Source organism: Hypoxylon trugodes (genome assembly GCF_022578975.1).
Source record: "Hypoxylon trugodes strain CBS 135444 unplaced genomic scaffold F4822scaffold_10, whole genome shotgun sequence".
NCBI classification, from domain to species: Eukaryota; Fungi; Ascomycota; class Sordariomycetes; order Xylariales; family Hypoxylaceae; genus Hypoxylon; species Hypoxylon trugodes.
In genome coordinates, this window is record NW_026250025.1 from 909564 (window position 1) to 936065 (window position 26502).

Below are 26502 nucleotides of genomic sequence, written 5' to 3' on the forward strand. Positions count from 1 at the left end.
AACCACCACCTTCTAATTTCGGCTACCTGGGTTCTGCTGTAGATATTACGCAGTAATTTCAAGCAGGCTTCTTAAGTTTTGTTTTCATTGGTTGGGAAACAAGTATTGGTAACGGCATCGCGAGCCTTATTTTCTTTTTACCAACAGCACACACACACACAGATACCACATTTATCTGTAAGCGAGGTAATACAAAAGCGCCAGTATCGAGATAACCAATGCGCCTGCAAATGTAACCCGACTCGACGAATAAAACCTCACAGACAGTTACACTACATCCACCTGCGGCTCAGCGCCGAATAAAGCCGACGTGCACATGTATCCGCAACTGGGCGAAATTTGGGCTGAAAAGAACTAAGGTACTGCTCGTCATATATTTCCAATACAGGAAACCCAACGTGTAAATGTACCCAGGTAGCCTACCTAATTACTACCTATCGTAGCACAGCATTCGCCCACCGCTTGTTGGATGTGCGCCACGCTCCTACAGTCCTGCAGCATTTTGTTTAGCGAGGAATTTTACGAGTTGCTCTTCTTACCATTACAGACTAAGTAGGTGGTACAACGAGTGTTGAGCAATTCTTTTGCTTGGTACATACTAATGACACCCAAGCACTATTCTAATGACACCCGCCCTCCTTAATCAACCGGTACAAACCCAGTTTAGTCTCTTACGGCCAAATTATCAGTTCCTTTACAGACAAAATATCCAAAATGGGGGCCGAAACTCTACGCTCTCGTAGCTAGTACCTAGGTGGCCTTGGATTTCTCACGAAGGATCACTCTCCCTCCGCATACAGATCTTTTCCGCCCTAGCTTTCGGATTTTGCAGTTGCCCATATCTCTACGAAACCCGTATTGACGTACTTGAAGATTCGAATGGCTATAGTCGAACAATCTCTTGACTCTTTTTCTGCGAAGTATTTCAGCGAACCTCAAAACCTCGATTTCGCCGAATGTCATAGGTTTCCCAAGGTCTTCGGTATTAGGCTTTTGAAAGATAGCAGACAGCAATGCTCAATCAAGCTGCGACAGTCGCCGTCTCGGTGACAGTAATACTAGGCTTCCTAGCCATAGTTGCTGTCGGCCTGCGAGTGTATTGTCGACTTTCTCAAAAGATATCTCTAGGGGCTGACACATATTGCGTTCTTGTGGCCTTAGTATGGTTCCTTCCAATACAATCCGTTGGCCATATTTTCTAAACTTCTGTTCAGTTCATTTCTACTGGAGTCGCCATATTGACCGATTATGTTGCATGTACTACGGGAGTAGGAGACCAGTCATACCAGCCCAGCATCGAATCAGTGGTCTTTGGCTTGAAAGTGAGCACCTTCCATCTTTCGGCATATCTATTGGTGTTTCTTGGTTCATTAGCTCATCGTAATGATACAGACCAATCTCGCTCTAGAGAACTTCCAGATAGCAGGAATGGCACTCGTCAAAATCTCCCTGCTGCTGTACTACAGCCGAATATTTATATTGAGACCCATCCTAATAGCTGCAAACGTGCTTATTGCGATCACCTCCGTTTTCGCATTGAGCATCATCTTGGTGAGTGCAAGGTGCTAAACACTGCGTCCTAACCGACTAATCTATTCCAGGTGAACATTTTCGACAAATGGCCTGTGTCTGAACAGTGGAATCCTCTGGCTCCATATACCGTCAATGTTTCGGCACTGCTAATTAGCTTCTGTGCTGGCAACGCGGTATTGGATGTCTTGACTTTGGTTCTCCCGCTCCTGACAATCCGGAACCTTCAAATGAATGCCGGCCGGAAACTCGTGTTGTCAGTCATATTCAGTCTTGGTAGCATGTAAGTTTTCAGACCAAACTTGGACCGAGAATCCGGACGATTAATCTGGCTCTTCTTAGCACCGTCGTTGTAACCTTTCTTCGACTATACTATGCCGTGGAATATACCAAGAAACCCGAAACAGGAAACAGTTTCTTCGAAGGTTCGGGACAAATGACACAAGATATTTAGGACGAGACACTGATTGTTTTAGTTCCGTTTATATATAACATACTTATGGCTCTCATCGAACTACCGGTTTTCATAATAGCCAATTCGATGTTAACTTTTGGGCCACTTCTACGCTCCAAGTACGGCCCAGGCAGCCTCTTTCGTTCTCTACGGTCCCGCTTGCTTCAGAATAGATCTAAATCTACTGGCTTAAGAGAAGACAACGGAAAGGTATCAAACGGGAGTAGTGTTCCTTCTACAGAAAGTCAGAGGGGTGATGGGAGATGGCATCCGTGGAGTCGTATTAACGAACCAACTCCGACATCTAGTCATGTCAATCTACGCGACTCGGAATGGGAAATGTCGGGGATGAACACGCACGGGGACCATCGGAGAGATGATGAGGTAGTATAATAAGATATTGCTCTTAACATGCAGTGTTAGGGTTATAACTTGCTTGGGCTCTATGCAAGCTTGCAATGTATTATAGTGTATTATAGGAATTTTGACACACCAGTGTTGGGAATTTCTAAAGAAAATGATTTGTACGTTTTCGACTGTCTGTTTCTAAGAGTAAGCCTTTAGCGATACGTACCTAGGTACCTTCTAAACAACTTAGAATTTACGCATTCATATTCTTTACCTATTACATAACATTCTAAGGGTCCGTAGTTTATAAATATTATAGGTAGGGTAGGGTGTATGGAACTAGAACTTCTACCTTGATAGATTTACTGGAGAAAGCAGGCCCGCACCGACCCCACGCCAAGACCTGCAATATCGATCGTTCAATACCTATCTAGGTACCTAAGGTAGGCAGCATCAGTCTCCCGTAGGAATCATACTATATCCGGTGTGAATTAACGATCAAAATCCTCCTAGTCATGCTGTGGTCAATACTGCAAGCCTTGGCAACGCAGTGGTCCAAAAATGTGCATTTTTCAAATCCCGGCGCGGGGTAGGGGAGGGATCCTACCAATTGTCTATTTTGCGTGAAGAGGCGTAGCAGATAAGATCCCCTAGGTACAGGTTCAAGGCCAAAGACGTGGGCTCCTGTTCCTTCGTAGGGGGCGTGAGTATATACTAGGAGGTAGGTAGGTAGTTCTACGCTAGAGTTAGTTCAGCCAATCCGACGGGCTACCACCTGGACGGAATCTACTTCAGAGAAGATCTAACTAGCTGAACTGATTCTAGCGTATGTACCTAGGTAGGTACTTAGAGCCTAGCACCGGTAAGGAATAATACCGGCGCTAAAAGTAACCTTATGCTGGGAACACACCCTCCAACCCGCCAATTCGAAGATGCATAAGATTTGATCCACTTCTTACTGAAAGGCGCTATAATTACAGGACGTACAGTGTTATAGGACCTTCCAATAGAAATAACCTTGGAGAATAAAACAATGGTGTGTACATGTCCTAGTACAGTTCACACACACTGTATCTTAGCGTAAAAACACTTGTGCATCTTTTAAAATGGCGGAATGCCGGGCCCTCCTTTATTTTCAAATGGACTGGGGTGGAACATAAACTAGAAAAATACCTACCGATACAGGATACAGGATACAGGGATCATCAACTAGGAAATGCCGCTAAGGGGAATATCAAAGAACTCCTTAACAGCGGGCATTCGGCGCTGTTTTTGCGTCTTTAGTCCTCCTCGTTTCTCTTCCATTCCCATCCGCACGCTTTCCACCATGCAAGAGCAAAAGATCGAGACTGAGTTCGGTACGCTCTGGACTGCCTGCAGTGAACCTCAGGCATCTTCCAAGTCGAACCCAGCTATCTTGTTTCTACATGGCAGTGCAACTAGCTCACGTATCTTCGAGCCGCTTCAAAACTCGCCCGAGCTCAAATCCAATTACAAACTCGTTGCTTTCGATTTTCCAGGCCACGGCCGCTCTTCCGACGCTCCTGACCCCAACAAATCCTATTACCAGTACGCCTATGCAGAAGCCGCTCTGGAAGTCCTCCAGCATTACGACATCAAGCAAGTTATAATACTAGGCTGGAGCCTTGGTGGGCATGTCGCGCTGGAATTTGTCTCTGTGCTCGCGAATGCCAAAAAGCCCACTGACATTCGTATCGCCGGCATCATGATTACCGGAACGCCGCCAGTGCCCAAACAGGCAATTGCCGGTTTCCGCAAAGATGCCAACGTATCAGCCCTGTTCAACCCGGAGGCTTCCAAGGAGGACCTGATCAAGGTCGCGGGTGTTCTTACCAAATCTGCACCGCCAGATTGGCTGATTGAAGATGTCTTGCGTACGAACCGCTTGACCGGTAAGACTATGGGTACCAAATTCATGGAAGGCTACTGCAGTGATCAGATCAAGATTTTACACGATTTCAAAGGGTGGATAGCCGTCGTCAACGGTGGAGCTGAGCCCCTTTTGGACCTGGACTACTGTGATTCTGTCTGCAAAGGAGCTCCTCGACTGTGGCGTGGTGAATGTATCAGGCTCAAGGATGAAGGACATGCACCGTTCTTCGATAATCCGCAAGGCTTTCTAACGGTGTTCTTGGACTTCCTTGATAGCTGCAAATTGTAGATTTACTTATGGAAGACTGAAGTAGCTGAGGTTTTGACTTATCAGGCTTTATGCCCCCTCGTTTTTGATGACACGGGATCCCTCGTAACACTGTCTATTTGACTAATTTTGTAGGTATGTGAAGAACGCAGCGAAATTTACCGCAGGTCAGCCACCAACTGTCAATTTCCCGCCCCATGGCTACCAAGGTGCCGCCCGCTGTCAAGAGATAACGGTTATTTCCAAGAACAATGGTTTTTTATATAATAACGGTTCGAATCAGATCTGATATGTAATCTGACACAACGATTGTCATAAGAAAAATGGTTGTAAATAGGTACGTAGGTACAGCAGGTTGCATTATTTACTTTATTTTTATTTACATCTACGGCTACGGCTACATATACATATACAGGTATAACTACGACAACGATAACAACTATAGCTACATCTACTTGCTACTAAATAATTTACTTACTGAGATATTACCTATCTAGGCATACTGTAAAGACTAAAAGACCTACCTAGGAGAGCCTAGGTAAAAGAGATTAAGAGATTGATATACTTGACCTTAGGTAGACCCTGGGAGTTTTGAAGCTTGGGTTAATCATTCTTCTTCATTGGAATGATAAAGAAGGAGGAGGAGGAGGAAGAAAGATTCGAAAAGACCCTCTTATATAAGAAATTTCGGAAATTACATGGTTACACAATTCGCGATAACACCAACAACATCCATTTTAGGAAATTCGTAAAATCCTGGCTTCTAATTGGTTGGATTAAGAAAATATTTCTTCAGAAATAACCATTATTCTAACAACAACGATTTTACCTTTCAACAACCGTTTTCAGACACTACCGGTTGACGCTTTGGTACCTAGGTACCTACAGGCGTCTCGTTCTGCACTTACAAACTGCACAACACAACCTAACTGCTATATCTTTACTAACTCAACCACCATAATATTCCTCGGCTACTATTCAATCGCAACAGTCTACAGCGGCGGTTGGCCTCAGACGGGATCGAGAGTTCCCTTGAGCTGCGACAGCTAAGACACATCACACAATATCTTCGATCCATTTTCCACCTTGTTGCGCCTAGATTTCTTGCAGTAGAATGTAACAAATAAAAACTAAAACTCTCTAACGCATATTTCTACAAGCTAATAAGTATAGTAAGCACCCTACAAATCCCAGGCAATCTACTCCCCCTTACCTCAATCTCATTTTCCAGTTAGTTCTGCCGTTTCAATGCCAAACCTATGCTCGCAAACTCAACGTTGATTCAATGGCGCGGTAATTGCACCGGCCAATCACCATATTGCCTCGAACTCCTTTAAGGGTGATGCCCGAATTCATCAAGGCGATATGAATAATAACTAGGTATTACGGGTATCGCTAAGAGTGAGTTTTTGGTGTCAGTGTTAGCTTTTCAAACCTCACGCCGAAGATAGACAACGACCAGACACACCGCCGATGACGAGCTCTAACATTAAATGAGTTGCTAAACACTTATAGTTGATTTATTCTCCTATGAAATCTCGGTTTTCGGGCGGCCCTTCCAAATATGCAAATAGGGTTGGTGCGTGCTCGTGCACTATAAGATCCCATTCTGGGCCCAGTTCCCAAAAGGAGACCATCTCGCAAAAAGTTAACATTTCATTTTTCACCTCTTTCAATTCGGGAGGAACTTTTACTTTCAAATCCCACTTCAATGTTCCCCTTGAGCTGTCGTGCGCAAGGAATAAACCTCCCTCGAGTAGCGCCTGGTCAGGCCTGAGTAAAGCGGCGAGACATGGTGTGAAGGTTAGGGGGTCGGCGAGGGTGACTTTCGGGTTTTTATATAGCATTGTGGAATTAAAGACTTATCCAAGTAGCTTTTTATTTATTTCCATATAAATCATACGGGATTGAGAGCGACGTCTTTATGCTGACCTATTTCGTAATTGAGTATACCCGGTTAACCCCCTGAACATCTCACCTCTCAATTTTTCTCACATGATTGCTTTCTCCCATAGTGTAGAGACACACAATTTTATTCCCTTGGCCATCTTGCAACTTTTATAATCAATCCACGTCTAAATACTTTACTTGGCATGTAATATTATTGGCTAAGAGCTCACATCATCAACCGCCTCCAGTCAGCAAAGGACATTACCAGGGCATTATATAAGCTAGATATAAATAAACATTTACTATATATCACAAATAAAACATACCTAGGTATGTATATTATCTAGAAATTTGTATGAAGCGGTGACCGAACTATCATACACTTTGATATTGTCTATAAGAAATCACAAGTAAGCAGGCATGGGTTACCAGTGGTAACATGACCTCTCATTTAGTTACCTCCTCGTGACTGACATCAGAATTGATCTATCGAATAGGCTATGGTAATAGGTGGTGACTGCACTAGTTGCGATGGCTTCGTATTATTTCCCATAGACTATAAGTACGTGTTGGTGTTCCGTGTTGTCTATCTTGTCCACCACGACACTCGCCTACAGCTCCAACAACAACAATAATTCCCTAACCTCTAGCTAACCAGCTTCCACAGCATCTCATACATTTCACAATGTCTCCTCCTCCCGCAGAGTCAGGATACAGTCTCGTCTGGTCCGACGAATTCTCCGGCCCAGCGGGATCGCTCCCCAATCAATCCAAATGGAACATCATAGTAAAAGGCCCTAACCAGGGTAATCAGGAGGTCCAGAACTACACCGCGAGCACCTCTAACTCTTCCGTCAACGGCTCCGGTGCGTTGCACATCACCCCGCAGCACAATAACGGTCAATGGACTTCAGCACGTCTTGAGGGCAAGGAGGCCTTCAACTGCCCCGATGGCCACCGCATGCTATTGCAAGCCGAGCTACGCACGGGAACCTTCCCTTTTGCCCAACAATCCGGTATTTGGCCCGCGTTCTGGGCTCTTGGCAACGATATTCGTAACGGGAAGAATGTTAGTTGGCCTCAATGCGGTGAATGGGATAGTAAGTAGACTCCCAAGACATCTTGGTGGTGAAACTGGTTTTAATTCGTCACTTTTCAGTTATGGAAAATGCCCACGGCGCGAGTTTCTCCCTAGGAACTCTGCACTATGGACGAGGAGGCACCGACCACCTTAGCAAGGGCGGTCGAACCGAGTTCGAAGTCGAAACCTTCCACACTTGGGCTATCAAGGTCAACCGTGGACCTAGTAATTGGCAGGATGAGACGTTGGAGTGGTGGTTAGACGGGAAGAAATTTTTCCAGATCAAGGGGAGTGATATTGGGGATGGTGAACTATGGGGACGAGTGGCTCATAAGAGTTTCTTCCCTATCCTTAATGTTGCTGTTGGAAGCAATTTCCCTGGTAAGTTTTTATTCCCTAGGAAATCTCTGGAATGTGTTTTCCGCGTGCTAACATTGAAAAGGGGGTGGTCAACCCAATGACCAAACGACTACCGGCTTAGGCAGTGGCCTTCAAGTCAAGTATGTCGCTTTCTACAGGAGCAATTAGAGTCGGAGATGAATAGACACCTCAATCATGTAGAGATGGATAGATATCGTTTTGTGGTGGCGACGTCTTATGTATTTCATAACATCCTGGTTATATATAGATGTGAATTTAGTATATACTACGGAACGAGATTTTAATTCTTACTTGACGAAATATGTGACTTTCGAAGATCCCATTCCCTGTTGTTCATGGGCAGCCCTGAACATTTATTTCGTATCAGCGATCCTGAAAACATACTTGATAGCGTTCGCCTTTCCAGCTTGAAGGTCTTCTAAGGCTTTTTGAATACCACCTAGCCCCCCTGGTACGATTTCTTGCGGGTGGGCTTTCAACCACCCCTCTTGTAAACCTCGAGTGAAGAATCTCGAATAGACAAAACCGAGATCCTTTTGGTTTTTGTGTATTGGTCCCAAGTTGAAAGTCGAAGCTGTGATGTACGAAGGAAACTCGAAATTGCCCGCTGGCAGCACGAGAGCAAGCTTGGAACCTTGGGCAAGAACCTTACTCAAGTTGACGTAGCTACCATGCTCTGATACAGCATCAAAAGCATATAATAGCTTAGATTCTCCCAATGCTTTCTTTAGAGCTTCAACGACAGCCTCATCTCCAATGCGATAATCAATAATAGTATCACCCTTGCTGCGGTCGATCAATGTCTCCACAAACGCTTGGGATTTCCCAGCCACGGCGATGATAGGATGAATATTACTCTTTCGAGCAAGTTGAACGGCGAAAGCACCAACGGCCGAAGCGGCACTGTATACGACGAGTGGCGTAGGTTCAGTAGCTGGCAACCACGGTTGGGGAAGACCCAATGTGCTATATAGTCCAACGACCGCAGTTAGGGCAGCTAGTGGGATTGTAGATCCCTCTAGATAGGTTGATTAGCACATTTCCATCCTCAATTTTCTGACTAGTAGTCGAATCGGCTCTTACCTTCGAATGTGGTCTTCTGAGGAAGATGGAAAGCAGCATGGTCATACGAAATAGCATATTCTGCGTATGAACCTCCAACAGGGTTTAGGACCTCGTGAAGAGCAGCAACGCGGTCGCCAGGTTTGAACTCGGTTACATTAGAGCCGACTTCTTCCACGATACCAGCGATATCGTCACCTTGGTTCGTGGTGTCTTTACGGAAATTGGGGACTTTCCAATCTTTGGGGTTGGACCCACTCACGACCACCTTGATGAGAATTTGATCGGCGTTAGGTTTAGGGATGGGCGAGTCGACAATCTCAACCTTTGGTCCTAAGATAGTGTTAGTACTCCCTGAGTAAGTGAAATCAAGGAGTACTCACCTGGTCCTACGAGAGCTTCCTTCATTTTGTAGATGACTTCTTGCTGTCTATGAGGAATGTTAATTAGAAGTTATGGACATGAACTTGTGTGAAATATATAGAAACAGCTGCGCCGTCGTTGATATCGTTTAGTTCGGTTCCGCTCCAGCCTAGTAGGATTTAAGGCATATATATACTGGGATAGAGCGGTCCGACCCGGTTAATTCTAGTATTTGAAGCATAGTTACTCGCTAATTAGGAGCCTTATCTCCATCATATTGGCAAGCTACAAGGAGCGGGGTAGGGTGTTGTACACAATTATAAATCAATCAGTAGATCAGGCTGTGGAACGATACGGTTGCTTTTTTCATTGTGTCAATCCTAGAGTCAATTACATCATGCCGCCACAATGAGAGGCGTCGAAAGAAATGCCCGTTCGAGTATGGCACCATCGAAAATGGATGGATTCGTGATAAACCTTGAAATTATATTGGTTGAAATCGCCCGACGTATTCTGTTAAGATGAATTAAAATGCGATCGGTTTTCCTTTCTTCGGTATATTACGAGTTACCCTACGCCCTACGAAATGGTCGGGGCTTTCTCATAATTGACGCATGGTAGCACAAACATGTCTTAAGATACTGGGCCGCCGGGCTACACAGGGCTGCCCTATCTGGCGGAGTTTCGTTATGTCCGAATACGAACGTGAATGAGAAACGCCACACCGGACGTTGCAACACTTGGCGATAATTCGTTTTTTACTATAGAATTCATGATGGATCGAACATTTTCGACATGTTTCTTTCGTGAGTTCAACTTATGGTGACTAGGAAAAGGGGAGAGGGGTATGGAGAAAAGGGGGCGGAGACCACTGGTACATCCAAATAAAAAGACGACATTTTTATTACGGCAAATATAACACAACTTCCCTACTCAGTCAAGTTTTAATTACAATTTCCCAATACCAACTTTTCAGCTTCAATGCCATTCACCCCATTTTCGATTCAACCTCCTCAATGCCAAACTGGCCTAGGCTGGTCAAAAGTTCGGATACGTCTAACCCTCCTTGACATAGGAATCGTTCCATTCATCCCACAGCCCGCTTCGACACAAGACGAGACAGTGTGAATATACTTAATCTTCCCAGACTCGACCCTGAATACGTGAGAATCAGGCATTGTCTTATTTCCCTGCGATCGATCCAATCCAGGGAAACCGAGGAAGATATCGACCACACCCATAACCTCATCTACCACGAAGCGACGATTGGTAACAACAAGTGTTGAGGGTAGACCAGCGAGAGTGCAAGAATCTCCAGTCATGTTCAACGGCGCGGTAGAAGCACCTCCTTCGAGTCGAGAGCAGGGTATACCGAAGGGCACAACTACACTCTCGTTCTTGAAGCGCTCGAAGTAAGCATTTCCAGCTGCTTGGATGACTTCTCGGCTATCTCGCTTATCTTCGGGAATGGGGTCCCAGTTCTCGAGTGAGTCCCAGTATAAGTATCCCGTCGCATTGAAAGCCCAGTCGCCTTTGTCCGTCACGATCGATTCAATCAATGAGATCTTGTTGTTGCTGTCGAAGAGTATACGCGTGCCGATCACATATTGGTGTGGATTGGTCGCAGCGATTAGCTCGGTGAAAGTTGCGCAATTGACGGTGTCGTGGATACTGCGGTTGTGATCAATCTTGATGGACTCCGTCAAGATACCCTTGGTAATATCTGTGGGTACTTCGTTTTCAGTGTAGGTGACATTAGGTGTTGCAAGAGCAACTACATCAGCGGCAGCTCCATTGGCTTGAGCTGCCACGTATTTATCAGTAGCTCCTATGAGGAAGTCTCTTGTGCATTCCGCTGAAGCAGACGCGGTGAACAGGAGCAACCCTGCCAAGATAGAAGCGGCCATATTGTAACCAGTTGTATATCACAGTATGTTAGGTAGTGTACCAAAAGATCGTCCGAGTTCAGCTTCTCGATAGCATTGCGTCCTTTGGAGGATTATTACCTATTATTATATATCTTAGACCTACGTCCACATATCATATCTCAAACATCATAGATTGCTTCGCGGAAGAATTTTATCCTTGGGGTACAATCAAAACAGGCAACCTAGGTATTAAGCCTATTTAAAAATTACAATGTCGCTGTAGGCTGAAGTAATTCGGGGACCAACCAGGCAATAAAACTCCACAACAGATAGAAAGGATTAATAAAGGCTATAAATTATGGTAGTACTCATCGTCGATGCGGAGTCCCACCCCTTGAGGCTCGAACAGGTCTTCTATCAATATACGCATGGCAACTCCACCCATTCTATGCACACAGATCTCTCGGCAATTAAAAAATCGTGGGGTAGCTAATGTAGAGATAACATGTTTGAGGCGAGATAATGAGCTAGTCATGAAAATTGAATTTCTATGTATAGATGGATCGTCAAAGGGGGTGTGTTGTATCCACTCACAACATCTAGAAGACGTCAATTCACTGGCTATGAAGCTGAAAAATTATACAAGCCCTGACGTATTCAGCTGATTGTTCGCCACATTCTATTCTTCATGACTACAAATTTGAGTAAGTGTCTGGGATGGGAATAGGGGCAGGTTCAATAACGGCCCGACCTAAGCTCAATTATCTTATACTTGTAACACGATATTATTATCCCACCACCCATCACCATCACACCAACGTTGAGAGGTGACGGCACTTACGTCAATACGATGAGACCATGCTCCTGTGCAAGAAACCGAATGTCAATTAATACAATCACACCAACTCATAATTCAATATATCATAATGCCTCTATTCATATCTCACGTCAATAAGAGGCATTAAGTACCTAGCTAGGTACCTAATCAATATACATTTTCGTCAACACCGTGACACAATGCCCTATGCCTGTCGTAACTTTTCACGGGTCTCGTGAGGCTTATATTATGCCAGCAGCCATGGAGTACGATCCGGTAACCGAACCTAAGGGATACAGAAATCGATCCAACTTCCTAGGTAATCCAACCTATTGCGGCCACTGTCCTGGAATTCGTGATCTCGATAGATATTCTCGAATTCCCTATAACTGAGTCTGCCCCATCCTCCTCTTTCCCGAGCTTCCTGTTCTGCAAGATTGATGCGCTTCCATTCCACTAATGTAGAATGAGGTATCTCGGGTGGTGAATCAGGCTGGGGGACTTTCGCCTTAGTTCGTTGTTCATTAGATGGTCCGGCACGGCTGATAGTTTCTTTGGGTTGGCCATTCTTTGCTTTTACTGAAGAGTTGTTTCGTGGTATCTCATTTGTACTGTTGGGCCGATTTTGAGGTAGAGTAGGGTCACGATATTCTGATTCTTCTTCTGGAGCCGTTTCATCTCCATTGACCTGTGTCTTGGGAATAAAATCCTGTACCTCTGGGGATGAAGATTCTAAAGGCTCCAAATCCGGAAGATCGTCCGTAGTGTAGCCAGCAATCGTTAATAGTTCGTCTAAACTGCGGTCTCGGGCGGATCGGTTGTCGTCCAGAGTATGTGTATGATGATGTGTGTGATGATGATGACTACGACGTTCGCGCGATTGGTCTCTAGATTCTTCTGCTTCTTGCTTTCGTTCTTCCTCTTCCTCCAAGTCGATCGTATCTACAAGCGCTCGGTATTTTTCGCGTAGTTCCTTAGTTTCGGCGGCTTCGATAGCGAGATCTTCCTTCTTTTGAAAAATCTCGTCTAATAGCTCGTTAAAAGCTTGTTGCGTAACTTGGTAGAGAATCTCTTTTCCAGCATCTCGCTCCGCATCGGGGATTTCCATTCCACCCCACCTCTCCGGCACACTTCGCGAAGATGTGGACACATTAGACCTGGTTTCCAAATCATCATCTTCAGCGAATCGCACTTTAGAAGACGATCTTGATCGTGGGGATAGGAAGTGCGGCGCAGATTTAGACGAGTCAGCGATGCCGTTCAGGTTTAATAATACATCCTGGTCCTCGTTCCATCCTTGAGGAGGTTGAGCACCTTCTTCTTCATCTAGATAGAAGTGACGTCGTTTCCATCTGTCAAGAAGTAACCTCCTGGCATTTACCTTCTTTTGCCTATTAACACCTAAGCGGCGACCATTTGCTACGATAGCTTGGTGTTGGACTCTAAGCTGGCTCTCGGTTGGTAGGGTACTAGTAAATCTGCTAGCATCGGGGATAGCTCTGGTAAGAGCTGACTCTGTAGTCTCGCTCGTTCCATTCTGTTCAGGTTGTTCGTCATCTTCAGATGCCTCGGCACCTTCATCTGCGGCTTCGGGTTCGCTTTGTCCATCTTCATCGGAAGAACCGCCTGAAACATCGGTTGCTGGACGACTATGATGATCATGTAAAGCCTCTATTATATCGTCAATTGGTGGGTAGTGACCCTGGAGTAGTGAGGCTAAATCGACTGTATTATGAGGAGGGTTGATAATACCGGACCAATAGCGAGTCTCTCCGTCATTGGGGGATCGATTCCTTCTAGAACCAGACCCAAACGATTCAGTGAATGCGCTCTGGCTGCGGCTTGATGAAAACAAATTTCTTAAAATCCCCTCGCGATCAGATGTATCCGGCTTATCCTCATTAACAACACCTTTATTATCATTGACTTCAACATCTCCATTCGATCGGAATATTTTGCCCTCCATCGGTCTCAAATGGTCGGCGGGAGGAACTCTGCCCTCCCTTCCAAAAAGACTGCTCAGGGGTTGTCTTCCGTTGATAAGTTGTTGAGCTTCTGTAGTTGTCATCATATGATCGTCAAGGCCATCGAGAATATCCTTATGCATCTGCTTATAGAGCACATAGTAGGCTCTGAACATACGCAGGAAATCTCGTCGACTCACATAGCCATCGCCGTCAATGTCGTAGCCCTCAAAGGTCCTTCGAAGTTTATCCCTCCTCTTCCGATAGGTAACGCCATGTAAGAATTCTTCAAATCCAATTAGGTCGTCGTGGTTGGTATCGTAGAATGCAAACATGCGGTCGTGAATAAGATTAGGTGCCGCATGTCGATAACCACCAGATGGAACAAGGCAGCGCTCAAAAGTCTTACGATCCATAGCTAAACCCAGATTATTGGGGTCATCCCTCCATTCGGTATTCGCCATAAATGTCCATTGCTCCCAGAAAGCATCTAGTTCAACGCGTTCGAATCCCGTTTCTTGAGACCATTTGAGGAGTAATGGTCGAGGTAGGTTACGTGGAGAACTATCGGGATCGCCTGGATACCAAACTGGTTGGACATTTCGCGTTCCAAAGGGCGGGGCGGGTACTCTGACTTTATAGAAGACGTGGGTTTTATTGTGTAGACCTTGTGATTCGCATACCTCGCAAAGATCGAAGTCGGCACAATTGGCACAACGGTATCGAATGCCACGGATAGGTACCATAGCGCAACTATTACATTGGCAACCACGGTGGACGTACGCGTTGCGCCTAGCATTATCTTCGGATACGCGAAATAGTAAGGAGACTATATTTTCGCCGGTGCGCTGACGCGGGGCTTGGTTATTATCGTTATACCATTCTTCGGGATTTCGGTCGTCGATGTGAGGGAGAGCTTCTATGGTAGGGATTGTGTCGGGTGTTTCGGCATTCTCGTCGCCATGAGAATCGGTGTCAGATGAATCGTCACGGCGATGCGATGCTCGACGAGATCGTCTTACGGCGTTTCTACGATGCAAGCCGGGACCCGTCGACGAGAGATCGGAACCTGAATACCCATGACGAGCATGAAAGTAATAATAATAACCTAGAGAAGCTGCAGTGATAGTAGAAACCACAACAATGGCCACGCGTGGCCGCGTTAAAGTTGAGACCACTGTGGAAGAAGAAAAAGATGCCATGACAAATGGGTGAGGCTCATGGCGAAAAAGGTGAGAGGGGTAAAGGACGGCGAAGGTCAAGGAAACAAGAATAAATGACCAGAATGCATTTAGAAACGTTTGCCTTCTGAATCAATCAACAGTTGGCCCGAACACGAATTTCTAATGTCTGCGAGAAAGAAAAGTGATATGTTTAGTTGATGGTTGATTTAGTGAAATCGAAATCGCCGGAAAGTTACCTAAGCTACCTAACTTAAGCTATGAAGGTCGTGATTGCCACTAATATTAGCGATTATTTAGTGTGGGTACCTGCCTTCGGTGCGCGTATCACAAGCACTAACGCGCCTACGTAAATGTATCTATCCACATACACCTAAGAACATTTAATACATGTACTCCCTAGGTACATCTCATACCTAACAATACATATCAAGTACATGTATAAATACACCTACCAAGTGAAGATTAACCATTCATAACATTACAAATGAGGTTGTCACTTAGACTACCTAGGTAACGGGTCTCGACGCATGAAAATACAAAGACAAGGTGATACCTTTCAAAAATCAGGTTTTATTTAAGTATATCCCATGAAGAACTTGAGGTCACTTATCAACCACAACACTACCTAAATACTAAGATTAATCCTCCATTGCGAATAGTACATATCCTCCTCGTCCTCCAATATGTCAAGATGTATCTTCAGGATCTATATTCCACCTAGTTCTTGGGGAAGATGGCGTTGACAGTGAAGTTCTGAGGACCAGCGTAGACCTGAACGGTTCCGGTAGGGGATTGCTGGTTGGTCCAGACAATCTCGGACGCTTGGATGGTGTGGACGGCACTGGCGGAAGTACCCGGCGCTACCTCGTGCCACTTCACGATTTAATATGTCAGTAACAGAGCTAATGACTCTTCGATCCCGAAGGACCGAAAGGGAGGGGCTTGGTGCAACATACAAGCTCAAGATCAGCGCCACCATCGGATCGCTTAGTCAGGTTGAAAGAGGTTGACGGGTCACTGCATACGGTCTTTGCAACCGTGGGGAAGACTTGGTATGTTCCGGGTTGAGCAGAGCACTTGGTCTGGTTTAGACCGCCGTACGACCAGGTAAGTTCGATGCTTCGGGAAGGTTAGTAATCAATACGATTAATCATCGATCAAAACAACAGCGTCAACTTACTATCCAACCGAAGAGTGAGGAGTAGCTCCTGCCGATAGCTTCGAAACAGTGAAGGGAGCGTTGACCCTACGAGTTAAGCCTTGCACACTGGGAAGACCAGCGGCAAGCATGCCAACAACGGTAACACCTGAGAGGAACTTCATCTTGTATTTTTGGAAGGTTGTAGTTTGTTATGAAATTTTAACGAATGTCGGATTTAAACGAGAGTACTGAACCTGTGACGAGTGTGACGAGGGATGGGATGAGATGGGAATGAAGAGTCAAAGGTTTATTGAGGCGACTTCGTTCAGGTCTATATAAGTTTAATGGTACCCATCCTGCCATCGTTTACAAGGTCCTGTTACCTCCTAATGGTCCCAACAATGGGGAAAGGGGAAAAACTCGACCGAACGAACCGATACTACACCTTCCATAACTCTCGTGAGAATGATCGGCACTTTCTGTCAGGTCCAGAATCAAACAGGATGGTAAGTGCTCCCCGAGGTGCATGTACCTAATACAGGAACATTTGAGCCTATGATACGTCTTGATAGGGCTTTCAGTGGGGGTGCAATCAACCTGAATTGGGCGAGGGTTATCCTTACCGTAGCTTAATTTTACCCAGTTAGGTACCCATGCCGATATCCTAGCAAACATTCAACATATTGATACAGTTTCAATGACATCACCCTCATATTCTCTCTTTTGTTCTTCTTATTTTATATATCAGAATTACAAGATAATGACAATTCAGTATAAGACAGAAGAAGACAAACGACATAACTATACGTTGCACATCTATGCATGTTGCCATAGGCTTCGTATCCTGTTCAAGATAAATACAATCCTCCGCGCTTAATGAATGATAGGTAGTAACATATGCCAAGTAGGCCGCTATTTAAACCGAAGATGCGAAGAATACTACGTCGACTCTAGCTATAAAGACCTAGAATTACACTGCCTACCCTCAAAAGAGTATTGAACTTCATCCACTAATATGACGACTTTTCTATCCAATTAGAATGTATTAAATGTCTCAGTATAGAAGATGTCTCAGGCTTGTTATTCAGTATAGTTGGCTATTCTATTCTTCATGATCAGCAATACCCAGAACACGATAATTATATTTCCTGTAACGTTGCAAGAGTCGGTCCGTCGCTCAGTAAAATATCAAAATTAGATATCTTAAAAAGTTATATGCTGCGACCATGACCGCCATGTTACTCCAGGATAATCCCAACCGACCCGCGCTTGAACGTGTTTCATAATATTTTCCTTGCATGGCCGCATGGTCATCATCTAAAAATCATTCGTGGACATCTCCGAAACCTTTTTAGTCATTTATCATATTTTTCGAGCCTCTCTTATTAAGACCAAGGGTCGACGATTAGAAACGAAAGAAAAAATATATATATGGATTTCTCCAGCCTCTTCGAATCCGCATTGTAATGTTCGGTTCCATCTGATTTGAGCGAGAACCAGCCTAGGCGGCTTTCTTTCATTGGGATCGTCATAGGTGCTGATGCTGATGCAAAAAGAAACGCGCTTAATACTCCAGTGAACATAATAAAAACGCCAAAAGACCAACCACGGGAGACTTTCATGCGCGTTACTCCATATTACAACTCATTCTTCAATATAGATTCAACACTTAAGAGGAGTCGCATACTCCAAGTCTATACCCATTTGTCAGTCATCTTAACGAACGTAGAACTCTAGCGGCCACTACCATCGAGCACGCACCCAAATAAGTATTCATGCAGCGATGTTATGGTTCCGGGAGATCATGAACATACTCGGCGACGATCAACAGCGGTGTACATGTTAAGAACGGGGGTAGATACCGGATCTACAAAAAGCTCGACATCGTGACACTATATAAGGAGGAGGAAGTAAAGAAGAGAAGCGAAATAAAAGAGAAGGTAGCACATTGCTTGCTGTGGGCATTTATTACCTTATTGACTGCTTAGTCAATTTGATACCAGTGACTTTAGCGACCTAACGACCTAGCATTGTTCAACTCTAATCGTAGAAGCGTTTGGATCGTCTGGCTCTTTGGAATAACTCTTTGTCATCCATATGAGAAGAAGCATCGACTTTTCAGACATTTAATTCTATGTTCATATGAAGGGTAATAGATATATTCTATTCGTACAAAGGATCCATCTCGTCGTTAACCATGGCTCTGGTATGCCGGCAATGCAAAAGACCGACGGGAGCTTATATTTTAGTGCTACGTGATCTAAATTTAGGTGCCTTAGGTACTAAACCTAGCTGGTAGACCTCCCCACATCGCAACTGTTTTCTAAAGGTTAAGGCGATTACGCAAAATTCCAGCACTTATTTTTTAGTGTTCAGGTGCCGCGTGTGCACCTACTCAAGCACCTAAGCATTGATAAAAGACAGAACCAAAAAAAAAAAAAAACACCGCCACGAAACAAAAGGAGGCGCAGTAAAGGCATTGTTACGGTTGTTTTTTGTTTGGGCTTACGCAGTTCTTGTTCGAATTCTTAACGGGATAGCCCCGAAACATAGAACCGCGTTATCAGCCCACCCGTCCACGTCATCTGGCCAAGTCCTCATCTCTTGATTTAAAGATTTCATTCTCTTTTCGCCAGGAGGATTTGCAACGTTTCGTCTTTTTACCCCTATGATGCTTCTGCGACACGTGAATTAAATCGAAAAAAATTACTGAAATTACAACGTTCGTTTTTCAGCCTACACTCGTTAGAATCCTTACCTACCTGTTTAGGTGCCTAAGAAATATGGCCCCGGTACAATTTGAGAGGCCCGGACTTTCTCTTACCGAACATCTGGTCCGGAGTGCGAGAGTCGCCGTAGTAGCAGCCGGTCCGGAGGTCGCTAGACTTGCTAGACGAGATGCCGTATCCCGTCGCGATTTAACTGTCACAAGTGACGCTCAGAAAGTTACTCTAGGAATCATCGCTGCCTACGTAGTTATTATTGCCATTCTATGGAACGTACCTTACGTACGATGGTCACTATGGCCTTTCAAGGTATTTTTATCCCAAATCAGGTTGTCGCAAACTATGCTAACGAGTCTTATTAGATGCTTGTCATTGCTTTCCACGAATTTGGACATGCCATCACAGCAGTATGTACAGGTGGTCGCGTCAAATCCATCTCACTTGATCCTCGCGAAGGTGGTGTCACACACAGTATGTAACGACCCGTATTTATTTATTTCTACTGTACTCATCCCTGTTACCGGCCATGATACCACCTAAAACCTGCTACTGAACTGTACTAACATTCATCACTAGTGGTTGGCGGGAAAAGTGCTATTACTCTACCAGCCGGTTATTTGGGATCATCTCTGATCGGCGCCCTACTCATATTCTGCGGCTTCGACATCGTCGCAAGCAAGATTGCTAGTCTCGTATTGGCAGTGTGTTTCTTGCTGACGATGTGGTGGGGTAAGAGAGATTGGCTTACGATTCTGACGATCGTACTCGCTATCGGGCTTTTGGTGGCCTGCTGGTTCATAGTCCACGCCGAACCCCTACGATTCGTTGTGCTTTTCATCGGCGTGATGAGTTCGTTGTATAGCGTTTGGGATATTGTAAGTTCTCGCCAATATTTTCTTTCATGAGTCGCTTTTACTAACCAATTTGTAGTGCGACGATTTAATCCTTCGCAAAGTCAATAGTTCCGATGCCAGTGTGTTTGCTCAACGTTATGGTGGTTCTTCCCAATGCTGGGGTGTAATCTGGTCTATCATTTCCATCTGCTTCATGGCTGCTGCTATCGTCGCTGGTATCGCCGCATTCCCACAGTCATTCGCGCAACAGGAAGAAGATTCGAAGCACTTCCTCCCAACTCGTTAAGCAAGTAATTTACTGAGATGTTGAAGAAGAGAGGCCTTTCCTACTACCTAAGTACCTGGTTATCGTTGGGGAGTTTACAGGTTGATAATCCTTTCGGATACGTGGGGTGTGTTAATGAGGTTGGCTTTTCAGTATGACCATGATACCCTTTTTATTAGCAATGACAAGAATTCATATTATTCACTTTTGCCTTTTTCATCGTGATATATTGATATCTATAATGCTTCGTCTATGTGGTCTTCGGTCGTTTCTTGGGGTCCCGAATTGGTGGCTTCGTGAACCCCTGAGCAAAACGAACAAAAAGCACTAGTTCGCTTAGTAAAACTATCACGCCCGGGGAAAATACGTCTCTGGTGCCGTTATTTGAATTATAGAACTGCGGGCATTGAAAAGAATAGGAAGAATAATATCTACCTGCTTGCAAAATGTTGTAAACAAACTCTTCCGAATATCAAAGCGAAGACTTAAATGTTGCGAATTATATGATTAAACCCTCCGAATAGTAACATTCTAACCTTCCGACGGAAGTTTTAGGGGAGAAGGGAAACGCGTACCTGGCCTGCTAGCTTTGCGAAAGATAGTAAAGCTGGTCGTCATTGTGGCGCACCAAGTTCCCTGTTATTGTCTAGTAAATACGATACTCAGCCGCCAAGCCAAGGGCAGTGTTGTGAGGTAACTAACTGGGTAAGCAACTTAAATGGCATTGAAATAGCCTTCAATATTACCTGCGTATATCGCTTGACAGTTTCTATTAAAACCTTCCGTTATACCTAGATATATAAACAAGTTATGAGTGAATGTCAATATTGACGCACCCTACGAAAAGATCAACACCTACCAAATACTTAAGAGTCTCAACGAACCCCCACGAAAAGCAAATAGCAAGTATTCCAATTAATTGAACAAAATCACTATTTATGGTCATCAATTCCATTCAATTCTTAAAGATGACAATTCGAGATCTATTTTCGCGTTCAAGTAGCTCGAAAAGATCTAAAAGCCAGGGAAGCAACTCCGATAAAGATGACGACACCGAAAACCTCCCGACTCCGTCGCAACAAACCGAAAACCCAACACAAAAATCATCACAACATTTAGAAGTTAGCACACAAGGACCTGTAAAAGGACTCCGAAAAGCATCATCAGTATCAGCAAGTCGCTTATCCGCCCGAAAACACCCAAGTAAATCTGCAGAATACGAACCGTCGGATTACTTATATTTTGGCGAGGGTGTATCAGCAGCAGACGTATCCAAGTCGCTATCAAATCGAAATCGAAGCAAATCCACGAGCAATATATCGGGACACCCGTCAACCACGAGTACTAGCAATACTGCCAATCCAAATGGTAGAGATAACAGTGGATTTCTTAATACGGGGATGAATACGCATACAGCACAAATGGGATACTCGAATTTGACGTATGGTGGTTCGTTACAATTTGATTATTCTGGGACCCAGGTCGGTGGACCAGGAATTTAATGGGCAAGTATTTGCGCGGATGTATGCTTCCGTTGACAGCTGTGTTTGAATTCTTTTCGACTCGTTTGTATTATTATTCCAGTTGGGACATACCTAGGTAGACGAGCAAGGTCTACCACCAAACTTGGCGACGTCGTTTTTGAGTACATGGAGTTAAGATATCCAAGAAAAGGCATGTATATTATTAGAAGGCAAATCAGAGCATTATTAAACATAGAAAAGGATCTTCAGTAAAATAAAGTGATGGTATGCAGATCAAGGTACCGGTAGAAATACGGATAACTCATATTCATCTAAGAGCGGTATACAATTAGACGTCAAGCCGAGGCATCTTTCGTCTTAGAAACACGAGGCGAACGGCTTGCGTGTAACTTAACTTAATTCACTACCTCTTTAATAAATTCATATACAAGTCGAGCCTCGCGGATATCGCCTTTTTCATGAACTACTCGACCATATAACTGTATCAAAAATCCATCACCAAGTGCCACGTAAAACCAGTTCGCCATGTATGTACATCTTCCTACTAGTGATGTCATGAGTCTCAAGTCGAAAATAGGCTCACAAAAAACTCCAGGTCAAAATCTACAACTCCAATAGCATTCCCTTCTGTCGAGGATGTGACAAAGAGCCCAGCCTTTCCAACGGCAGTATGGAAACTTGAACCCCATCAAAGAGGTCTTCTACCTGTAGCTGCCGGGAGAGGAGGCCCAATCAACATCAGTTGGGAAGTTCACGGCGATGGGCCAGTGAAGCTCGTTGTACGTAACCCCAATAAGCCAACTACAACTAGTATAGTAACGGAATAAATACTCATCGCTCCCATCACAGCTGATCTGCGGTCTCGGATTCTTCAAAACAGCATACCAACGCCAAACCATGCACTTCGGGCACATCCACGGTTCAAAATACTCCGTCCTAATCCTCGATAACCGAGGCATGGGCGGATCAGATAAGCCCATGATGCGATACAGCACATCGGAAATGGCGCGGGACATCATAGAAGTAGTCGATCACCTAGGCTGGACATCACCACGACAATTAAACATAAGCGGTATAAGCATGGGCGGCATGATCGCGCAAGAACTCGCGTATCTCGTACCGGACCGCATAAGCAGTCTAAGTTTAATCTGCACAGCTGCTTGTATTGAGAATACGACTACGTTTACTGAGAATATGGTGAATCGTATTACTATGCTACTACCTAAGAGTCTGGATAGAAGTGTGCAATATGCCGCTCGAGCTAGTATGTGTACCAACCGATTTGTGACTCCCAGAAAAATAACTACTAACTCCGACAACAGTATTCCCACTAGACTATCTAACCTCCCCAGACAACGCCACCATCCCCTCCCCCTCCGTCCCCCGCTGCAAAATCCCACCGGGCGGCTATCTCAAATTCAACAGCAACTACGAGCGATTCGCCGCGCAAGAAATCACCAAACAACACGATAAAGGTGGTTTCACCAAATCCGGTTTCCTCCTGCAACTCATAGCCGCCGGTTGGCATCACAAGAGCCCAGAGCAATTGAAGGAATTGGGGGATAAAGTAGGACGAGAGCGGATTTTAGTTTTGCACGGGACGAGTGATGGCATGATTTCGACACCGCATGGGAGAAAGCTGATAGATTATCTCAAGCCGGGTCAGGGGTTGATTGTGGATGGGCTGGGCCATGCGCCTATTAATGAGCGAACGCAGTGGTTTAATCAGTTAATAGAGGATCAATGTTCGTTGGGATAGAAATTGAGTGGGCGGTAAGAGATGGTGTATATTTTGCAAGGAACGTAGCGACCTATAACACCGCCGCAGCTCGACAGGAAACGATACTTGGGTAGATAGGTAGCCTAGAAAATTCTTGCAGCAATTGAAACACAGTGGAAAGTACTTGCACTTCATATTATGAATTTGCTGTGTTAATATTTGAATACCTAGGTATGCAATAACTTTTATCTCAAATACGATACGCCTATTCCCTCGAACCAGGTATCTCATAATAAACCCATGAAACCCCTCAGAATATCGCCCATGCCCCAATTCCGTTAATTTCGTACAAGTTCGATGTGCATCCTGCTTCCTTAGTCTTGGGATTGCACCCCAATAATATCATCTTGCCCTGTGTCGCTAACTTACAGAAGCTATGAAGTTTTGATATTGTTCATCGTCGCCCAATGGCCTTGTAATCGCTTTCTGCGGTGGAGTTGCGGTAGAGGATGCCTTACTACCCCCCGTCCATAGCACCCCAGATGGTTGAAGTTGGTTCATTGCTTCCACCTTTGGAGTGCTGGTGCCTTCTTCACCTTGGTCGTCCTTATCGGCCTTCGGTAGACGCATGGCGAGGAGTATATACTCGGCTCGTGTCATATTATCCATGATATCATCCATGTAACGTCGTACGTCATCTTGGGGCGCAACGACCCTAGCTAGATTTTCAAGGTGTTTAGCTGATTGCGCAAATATTCGAATCGTTACAGGTTGGTAGTAATCTAATATCGGATCACCTCCGTATTCCAACCTGCTTCCTTTGCGGACTATAAGAAAAGACGCGATAACTTGTGTTGGGTTAATATATTCGAGGATGCTGTACTTGGGGAATAAATATCGGTCTCCAGTACCACCGGAAAACTCAAGTACGATAGCTGAGATGTCGGGTTTGGTAGAGGGCGGCGGTCCTTTCGATCGTAGGGCTTGTTGCGAACTAGATGCGTGAGCTGGTTGTCCTGGTGCAGCTAATGATCCTTTCCTCGAATTGGCACCATTCAACACGGCCGGACTTTCTGGCCCGTTTGCAGGGGTAGTTTGAGGAGCTGGTGTCGCTGGTAGGGGTTTTGATGTCTCCTTTACCATAAGATCTTTTAATTTGTCAAGAATGGACTTTAGATCTGTGGTATCCGAAAATTTGGTAAATTTCCCGTGAGATACCCTTCGTATGATTTCCTGCGTATTCCGATCATCCAATGCCTTTTTCAAAAGGAGAATCACTAGTGGGTCGCTTCCCCCCGGAGGCAGCTTTAAATCATTAGATTTCTGCTTTGGGTTTGAAAAATACACGATGTCTAGTATGGTTCGGACTTCGTCGGCGAAAAATTTCACAGTTCTCCCGTCTACAAGAAGGCGATCTGCTGAAGGACCATGTTGACCTCCTTTCCTCTTGTAGTCGGCGGTAATCTGATCAATAATCTTCTGAAAATGAGACAATTCAACTGGAGCGGCATCTCCTATAGCTACGCGTTTCATGAGATCTCGAAGCTTAGGGTCTTCGGATGCCCTCTCCGCTAACGTAACTATGATGGGATCGGCACCAGGTGCCGTAGGTGTCATCGGTTTCGCAGCTGGTGTGGCCGGTTTTGGTGCCGCGGGAACAGGTGGCGCGGCCCCTGTTGCGGTTGGTGCATGTAAAGGTCGATTGGTAATTAAGCCCGGTTGGGACGGCGTCCCCGATTGAGGGAGTGGCGGCTGTGGGGGAGTTGCTGTGGGAGGTAGAGTCGGAGGACGTTGAGGGTGAGCTAGGACGGAGTCAAGGCCTCCAGGGGAGGCGGCAACCGGTTTATTAGGTACAGCGGCAGACGAGGATCGCTGCACATCGGATTGTGGTGTCTGTATTTGTGCTTGTACCTGCACCTGCGGCTTCGGCTGTGATAGTGGAGGTTGAGGATGAACCGGCGCCGCTGAAGGTGGTTGGGGTTGAGGTTGAGGTTGAGATTGTGGCTGAGACGGGTTATGCGATGGTGAGGCCGAAGGCGCTGTCGAGACCGGAGCCGACGGCGTGTTAGGCTTTGGGGGTGGAGGCATTACACCATTCGGAGGACCATACTGCATAATGGGTCGAAAAGCGGAATTTGTTGTGGGGAGAGGTTTCGGATCTTTAACAGCGTACATAGTAGCTTCGAGAACATGAGGCTCTACGGTAATTGTAACTTGGCCGATCTTTGTCATGCTATCTTTGGGAGGGTTGTTGGGGTCTTCCTTAATAACACCTTTTCGTTTCGTAGGTTTCGTCCAGTATTTCTCAAAAATACCTTCGTGGATCCATTTCTGACGCGACCTAGAAAGCGAATCGGCAAGGACGCCACTAAATTTATAAGGTCACTATAAAATAGTAAGAAGGTTTCAGCTAGGTAGACATACCTCTCTTGAATGGACTGATAATCCTTTGTTGAAAGATCGTCAGGCTGCGAATGCTCTACAGTTGGTAGAGGATTGCCAGCCTGGATAGATTTGGGTAAGGGTGGTTCTTCGGGTACGGGTTCAACTGGTGTAGGAGTCGATGCCGACGCTGGTGCGGGTGCTGGAGTAACTGATCGCTCGGGAGGTGTCGCGGTTCGTTTCTTAGCGACATGATCAACCCGTGCAGCCGCTCTTGCGGGCAGCTTTCTCTTTCTTTCCATCGCGCCCAAGCAGATAATTCTGGGTATGTAGTAGGTATCGGTTTCGATACGGTAGGATATTAGAAGCTTATCTTCACACTAACGTGACAAGAAACGCGAGAGCATCTCGGCAATGCTGGGAATCGATCGAAAGGACTCGAGATATCGCACTATGGCGGATGCATAGGACGAAATATTCTTGGAAGGCTAAGAACCGAAAACCCCGTATGGATTGGTATTCTTTGTTGATCCTATTACTTAATATTAAGAAAACATGAATCGGATCATTTTCTTGATGGCGAAGTTGAAGATATAAAAGATCCTATTAAAAAAGGTCGTTGGTAAAAGGAAGAAGAAAATGAGAGTTTGTTTTCGGAGCCACAGCACTGGATAGATAGAAGAGAAGAGGCGGGTCCACTTAGAACTTTTAGTGGTAGTTACCGATACCACTTACCTAGCTAACCACTTATGTAACCATATTAAGGTGCGCGTCGCAGATCCTAGTCCACTGTTGGTTGAACTTTATATGCATGCATATGCATTTAG

The 26502-nt window shown here is 45.1% G+C and overlaps 12 protein-coding genes across 12 annotated transcripts; 6 read left to right on the forward strand and 6 right to left on the reverse strand.

Annotated features, from left to right (window-relative positions):
- Window positions 1-445: 445 nt before the first annotated feature.
- On the forward strand, window positions 446-2605 carry F4822DRAFT_418099 (uncharacterized protein). Its single transcript, XM_051459501.1, has 6 exons — window positions 446-1160; window positions 1215-1322; window positions 1393-1551; window positions 1602-1813; window positions 1873-1955; window positions 2007-2605. The coding sequence occupies exons 1-6, from the start codon at window positions 1014-1016 to the stop codon at window positions 2375-2377; spliced, it is 1080 nt and encodes a 359-aa protein (XP_051309719.1). The 5' UTR covers window positions 446-1013; the 3' UTR covers window positions 2378-2605.
- Window positions 2606-3659: 1054 nt separating this feature from the next.
- F4822DRAFT_433897 (alpha/beta hydrolase fold protein) lies at window positions 3660-4514 on the forward strand (the record flags this gene model as incomplete). Its single annotated transcript, XM_051461906.1, has 1 exon — window positions 3660-4514. The coding sequence occupies one exon, from the start codon at window positions 3660-3662 to the stop codon at window positions 4512-4514; it is 855 nt and encodes a 284-aa protein (XP_051309720.1).
- A 2554-nt stretch (window positions 4515-7068) lies between these two features.
- F4822DRAFT_433899 (glycoside hydrolase family 16 protein) lies at window positions 7069-7992 on the forward strand (the record flags this gene model as incomplete). The annotated part of the gene is made up of 3 exons (XM_051461907.1): window positions 7069-7483; window positions 7543-7845; window positions 7907-7992. 3 exons carry the CDS (start codon window positions 7069-7071, stop codon window positions 7990-7992), a joined length of 804 nt encoding a protein of 267 aa, XP_051309721.1.
- On the reverse strand, window positions 7816-9799 carry F4822DRAFT_56309 (GroES-like protein). The gene is made up of 4 exons (XM_051463666.1): window positions 9291-9799; window positions 8929-9240; window positions 8137-8863; window positions 7816-8078 (listed from the first exon to the last, which is right to left on the reverse strand). The coding sequence occupies exons 1-3, from the start codon at window positions 9313-9315 to the stop codon at window positions 8199-8201; spliced, it is 1002 nt and encodes a 333-aa protein (XP_051309722.1). The 5' UTR covers window positions 9316-9799; the 3' UTR covers window positions 7816-8078; window positions 8137-8198.
- Window positions 9800-10283: 484 nt separating this feature from the next.
- Window positions 10284-11177, reverse strand: F4822DRAFT_433901 (uncharacterized protein; the record flags this gene model as incomplete). The annotated part of the gene is made up of 1 exon (XM_051461908.1): window positions 10284-11177. One exon carries the CDS (start codon window positions 11175-11177, stop codon window positions 10284-10286), a length of 894 nt encoding a protein of 297 aa, XP_051309723.1.
- A 609-nt stretch (window positions 11178-11786) lies between these two features.
- F4822DRAFT_418107 (EF-hand) lies at window positions 11787-15359 on the reverse strand. Its single transcript, XM_051459502.1, has one exon. It carries the CDS (start codon window positions 15119-15121, stop codon window positions 12242-12244), a length of 2880 nt encoding a protein of 959 aa, XP_051309724.1. The 5' UTR covers window positions 15122-15359; the 3' UTR covers window positions 11787-12241.
- A 340-nt stretch (window positions 15360-15699) lies between these two features.
- On the reverse strand, window positions 15700-16518 carry F4822DRAFT_56348 (uncharacterized protein). Its single transcript, XM_051463667.1, has 3 exons — window positions 16284-16518; window positions 16060-16222; window positions 15700-15976 (listed from the first exon to the last, which is right to left on the reverse strand). The coding sequence occupies exons 1-3, from the start codon at window positions 16424-16426 to the stop codon at window positions 15821-15823; spliced, it is 462 nt and encodes a 153-aa protein (XP_051309725.1). The 5' UTR covers window positions 16427-16518; the 3' UTR covers window positions 15700-15820.
- A 778-nt stretch (window positions 16519-17296) lies between these two features.
- Window positions 17297-18431, reverse strand: F4822DRAFT_418113 (uncharacterized protein). Its single transcript, XM_051459503.1, has 2 exons — window positions 18059-18431; window positions 17297-17938 (listed from the first exon to the last, which is right to left on the reverse strand). Exon 2 carries the CDS (start codon window positions 17864-17866, stop codon window positions 17630-17632), a length of 237 nt encoding a protein of 78 aa, XP_051309726.1. The 5' UTR covers window positions 17867-17938; window positions 18059-18431; the 3' UTR covers window positions 17297-17629.
- Window positions 18432-18638: 207 nt separating this feature from the next.
- F4822DRAFT_418116 (peptidase M50B-like-domain-containing protein) lies at window positions 18639-20293 on the forward strand. Its single transcript, XM_051459504.1, has 4 exons — window positions 18639-19279; window positions 19333-19441; window positions 19547-19845; window positions 19901-20293. Exons 1-4 carry the CDS (start codon window positions 19028-19030, stop codon window positions 20108-20110), a joined length of 870 nt encoding a protein of 289 aa, XP_051309727.1. The 5' UTR covers window positions 18639-19027; the 3' UTR covers window positions 20111-20293.
- Window positions 20294-20833: 540 nt separating this feature from the next.
- F4822DRAFT_418118 (uncharacterized protein) lies at window positions 20834-21923 on the forward strand. Its single transcript, XM_051459505.1, has one exon. It carries the CDS (start codon window positions 21028-21030, stop codon window positions 21589-21591), a length of 564 nt encoding a protein of 187 aa, XP_051309728.1. The 5' UTR covers window positions 20834-21027; the 3' UTR covers window positions 21592-21923.
- A 50-nt stretch (window positions 21924-21973) lies between these two features.
- F4822DRAFT_418119 (alpha/beta-hydrolase) lies at window positions 21974-23476 on the forward strand. The gene is made up of 4 exons (XM_051459506.1): window positions 21974-22100; window positions 22169-22352; window positions 22423-22837; window positions 22896-23476. Coding segments are annotated over exons 1-4 (1038 nt in total). The 5' UTR covers window positions 21974-22098; the 3' UTR covers window positions 23333-23476.
- Window positions 23477-23483: 7 nt separating this feature from the next.
- Window positions 23484-26334, reverse strand: F4822DRAFT_418120 (uncharacterized protein; the record flags this gene model as incomplete). Its single annotated transcript, XM_051459507.1, has 2 exons — window positions 25718-26334; window positions 23484-25661 (listed from the first exon to the last, which is right to left on the reverse strand). Coding segments are annotated over exons 1-2 (2203 nt in total), but the record flags the coding sequence as incomplete, so codon positions are not given.
- Between the last annotated feature and the right edge of the window lie 168 nt (window positions 26335-26502).

What these genes read in the sequence shown, in the direction of transcription:
- F4822DRAFT_418099 (XM_051459501.1), top strand. Translation starts at nt 1,014, where the DNA reads ATGCTCAATCAAGCTGCGACAGTCGCCGTCTCGGTGACAGTAATACTA. An exon ending in CAGTGGTCTTTGGCTTGAAA is followed by an intron (nt 1,323 to 1,392) that starts GTGAGCACCTTC and finishes GTAATGATACAG; the next exon opens with ACCAATCTCGCTCTAGAGAA. An exon ending in AGGAAACAGTTTCTTCGAAG is followed by an intron (nt 1,956 to 2,006) that starts GTTCGGGACAAA and finishes TGATTGTTTTAG; the next exon opens with TTCCGTTTATATATAACATA.
- F4822DRAFT_56309 (XM_051463666.1), bottom strand. Translation starts at nt 9,315, where the DNA reads ATGAAGGAAGCTCTCGTAGGACCAG. An exon ending in GGAAGCTCTCGTAGGACCAG is followed by an intron (nt 9,241 to 9,290) that starts GTGAGTACTCCT and finishes ACACTATCTTAG; the next exon opens with GACCAAAGGTTGAGATTGTC. An exon ending in TCAGAAGACCACATTCGAAG is followed by an intron (nt 8,864 to 8,928) that starts GTAAGAGCCGAT and finishes CAACCTATCTAG; the next exon opens with AGGGATCTACAATCCCACTA.
- F4822DRAFT_418107 (XM_051459502.1), bottom strand. Translation starts at nt 15,121, where the DNA reads ATGGCATCTTTTTCTTCTTCCACAGTGGTCTCAACTTTAACGCGGCCA.
- F4822DRAFT_56348 (XM_051463667.1), bottom strand. Translation starts at nt 16,426, where the DNA reads ATGAAGTTCCTCTCAGGTGTTACCGTTGTTGGCATGCTTGCCGCTGGT. An exon ending in CCTCACTCTTCGGTTGGATA is followed by an intron (nt 16,223 to 16,283) that starts GTAAGTTGACGC and finishes ACCTTCCCGAAG; the next exon opens with CATCGAACTTACCTGGTCGT. An exon ending in GTGGCGCTGATCTTGAGCTT is followed by an intron (nt 15,977 to 16,059) that starts GTATGTTGCACC and finishes TAAATCGTGAAG; the next exon opens with TGGCACGAGGTAGCGCCGGG.
- F4822DRAFT_418113 (XM_051459503.1), bottom strand. Translation starts at nt 17,866, where the DNA reads ATGAAAGTCTCCCGTGGTTGGTCTTTTGGCGTTTTTATTATGTTCACT.
- F4822DRAFT_418116 (XM_051459504.1), top strand. Translation starts at nt 19,028, where the DNA reads ATGGCCCCGGTACAATTTGAGAGGCCCGGACTTTCTCTTACCGAACAT. An exon ending in GGTCACTATGGCCTTTCAAG is followed by an intron (nt 19,280 to 19,332) that starts GTATTTTTATCC and finishes GAGTCTTATTAG; the next exon opens with ATGCTTGTCATTGCTTTCCA. An exon ending in TGTATAGCGTTTGGGATATT is followed by an intron (nt 19,846 to 19,900) that starts GTAAGTTCTCGC and finishes ACCAATTTGTAG; the next exon opens with TGCGACGATTTAATCCTTCG.
- F4822DRAFT_418118 (XM_051459505.1), top strand. Translation starts at nt 21,028, where the DNA reads ATGGTCATCAATTCCATTCAATTCTTAAAGATGACAATTCGAGATCTA.
- F4822DRAFT_418119 (XM_051459506.1), top strand. An exon ending in ATGGGCCAGTGAAGCTCGTT is followed by an intron (nt 22,353 to 22,422) that starts GTACGTAACCCC and finishes CTCCCATCACAG; the next exon opens with CTGATCTGCGGTCTCGGATT. An exon ending in GCAATATGCCGCTCGAGCTA is followed by an intron (nt 22,838 to 22,895) that starts GTATGTGTACCA and finishes CTCCGACAACAG; the next exon opens with TATTCCCACTAGACTATCTA.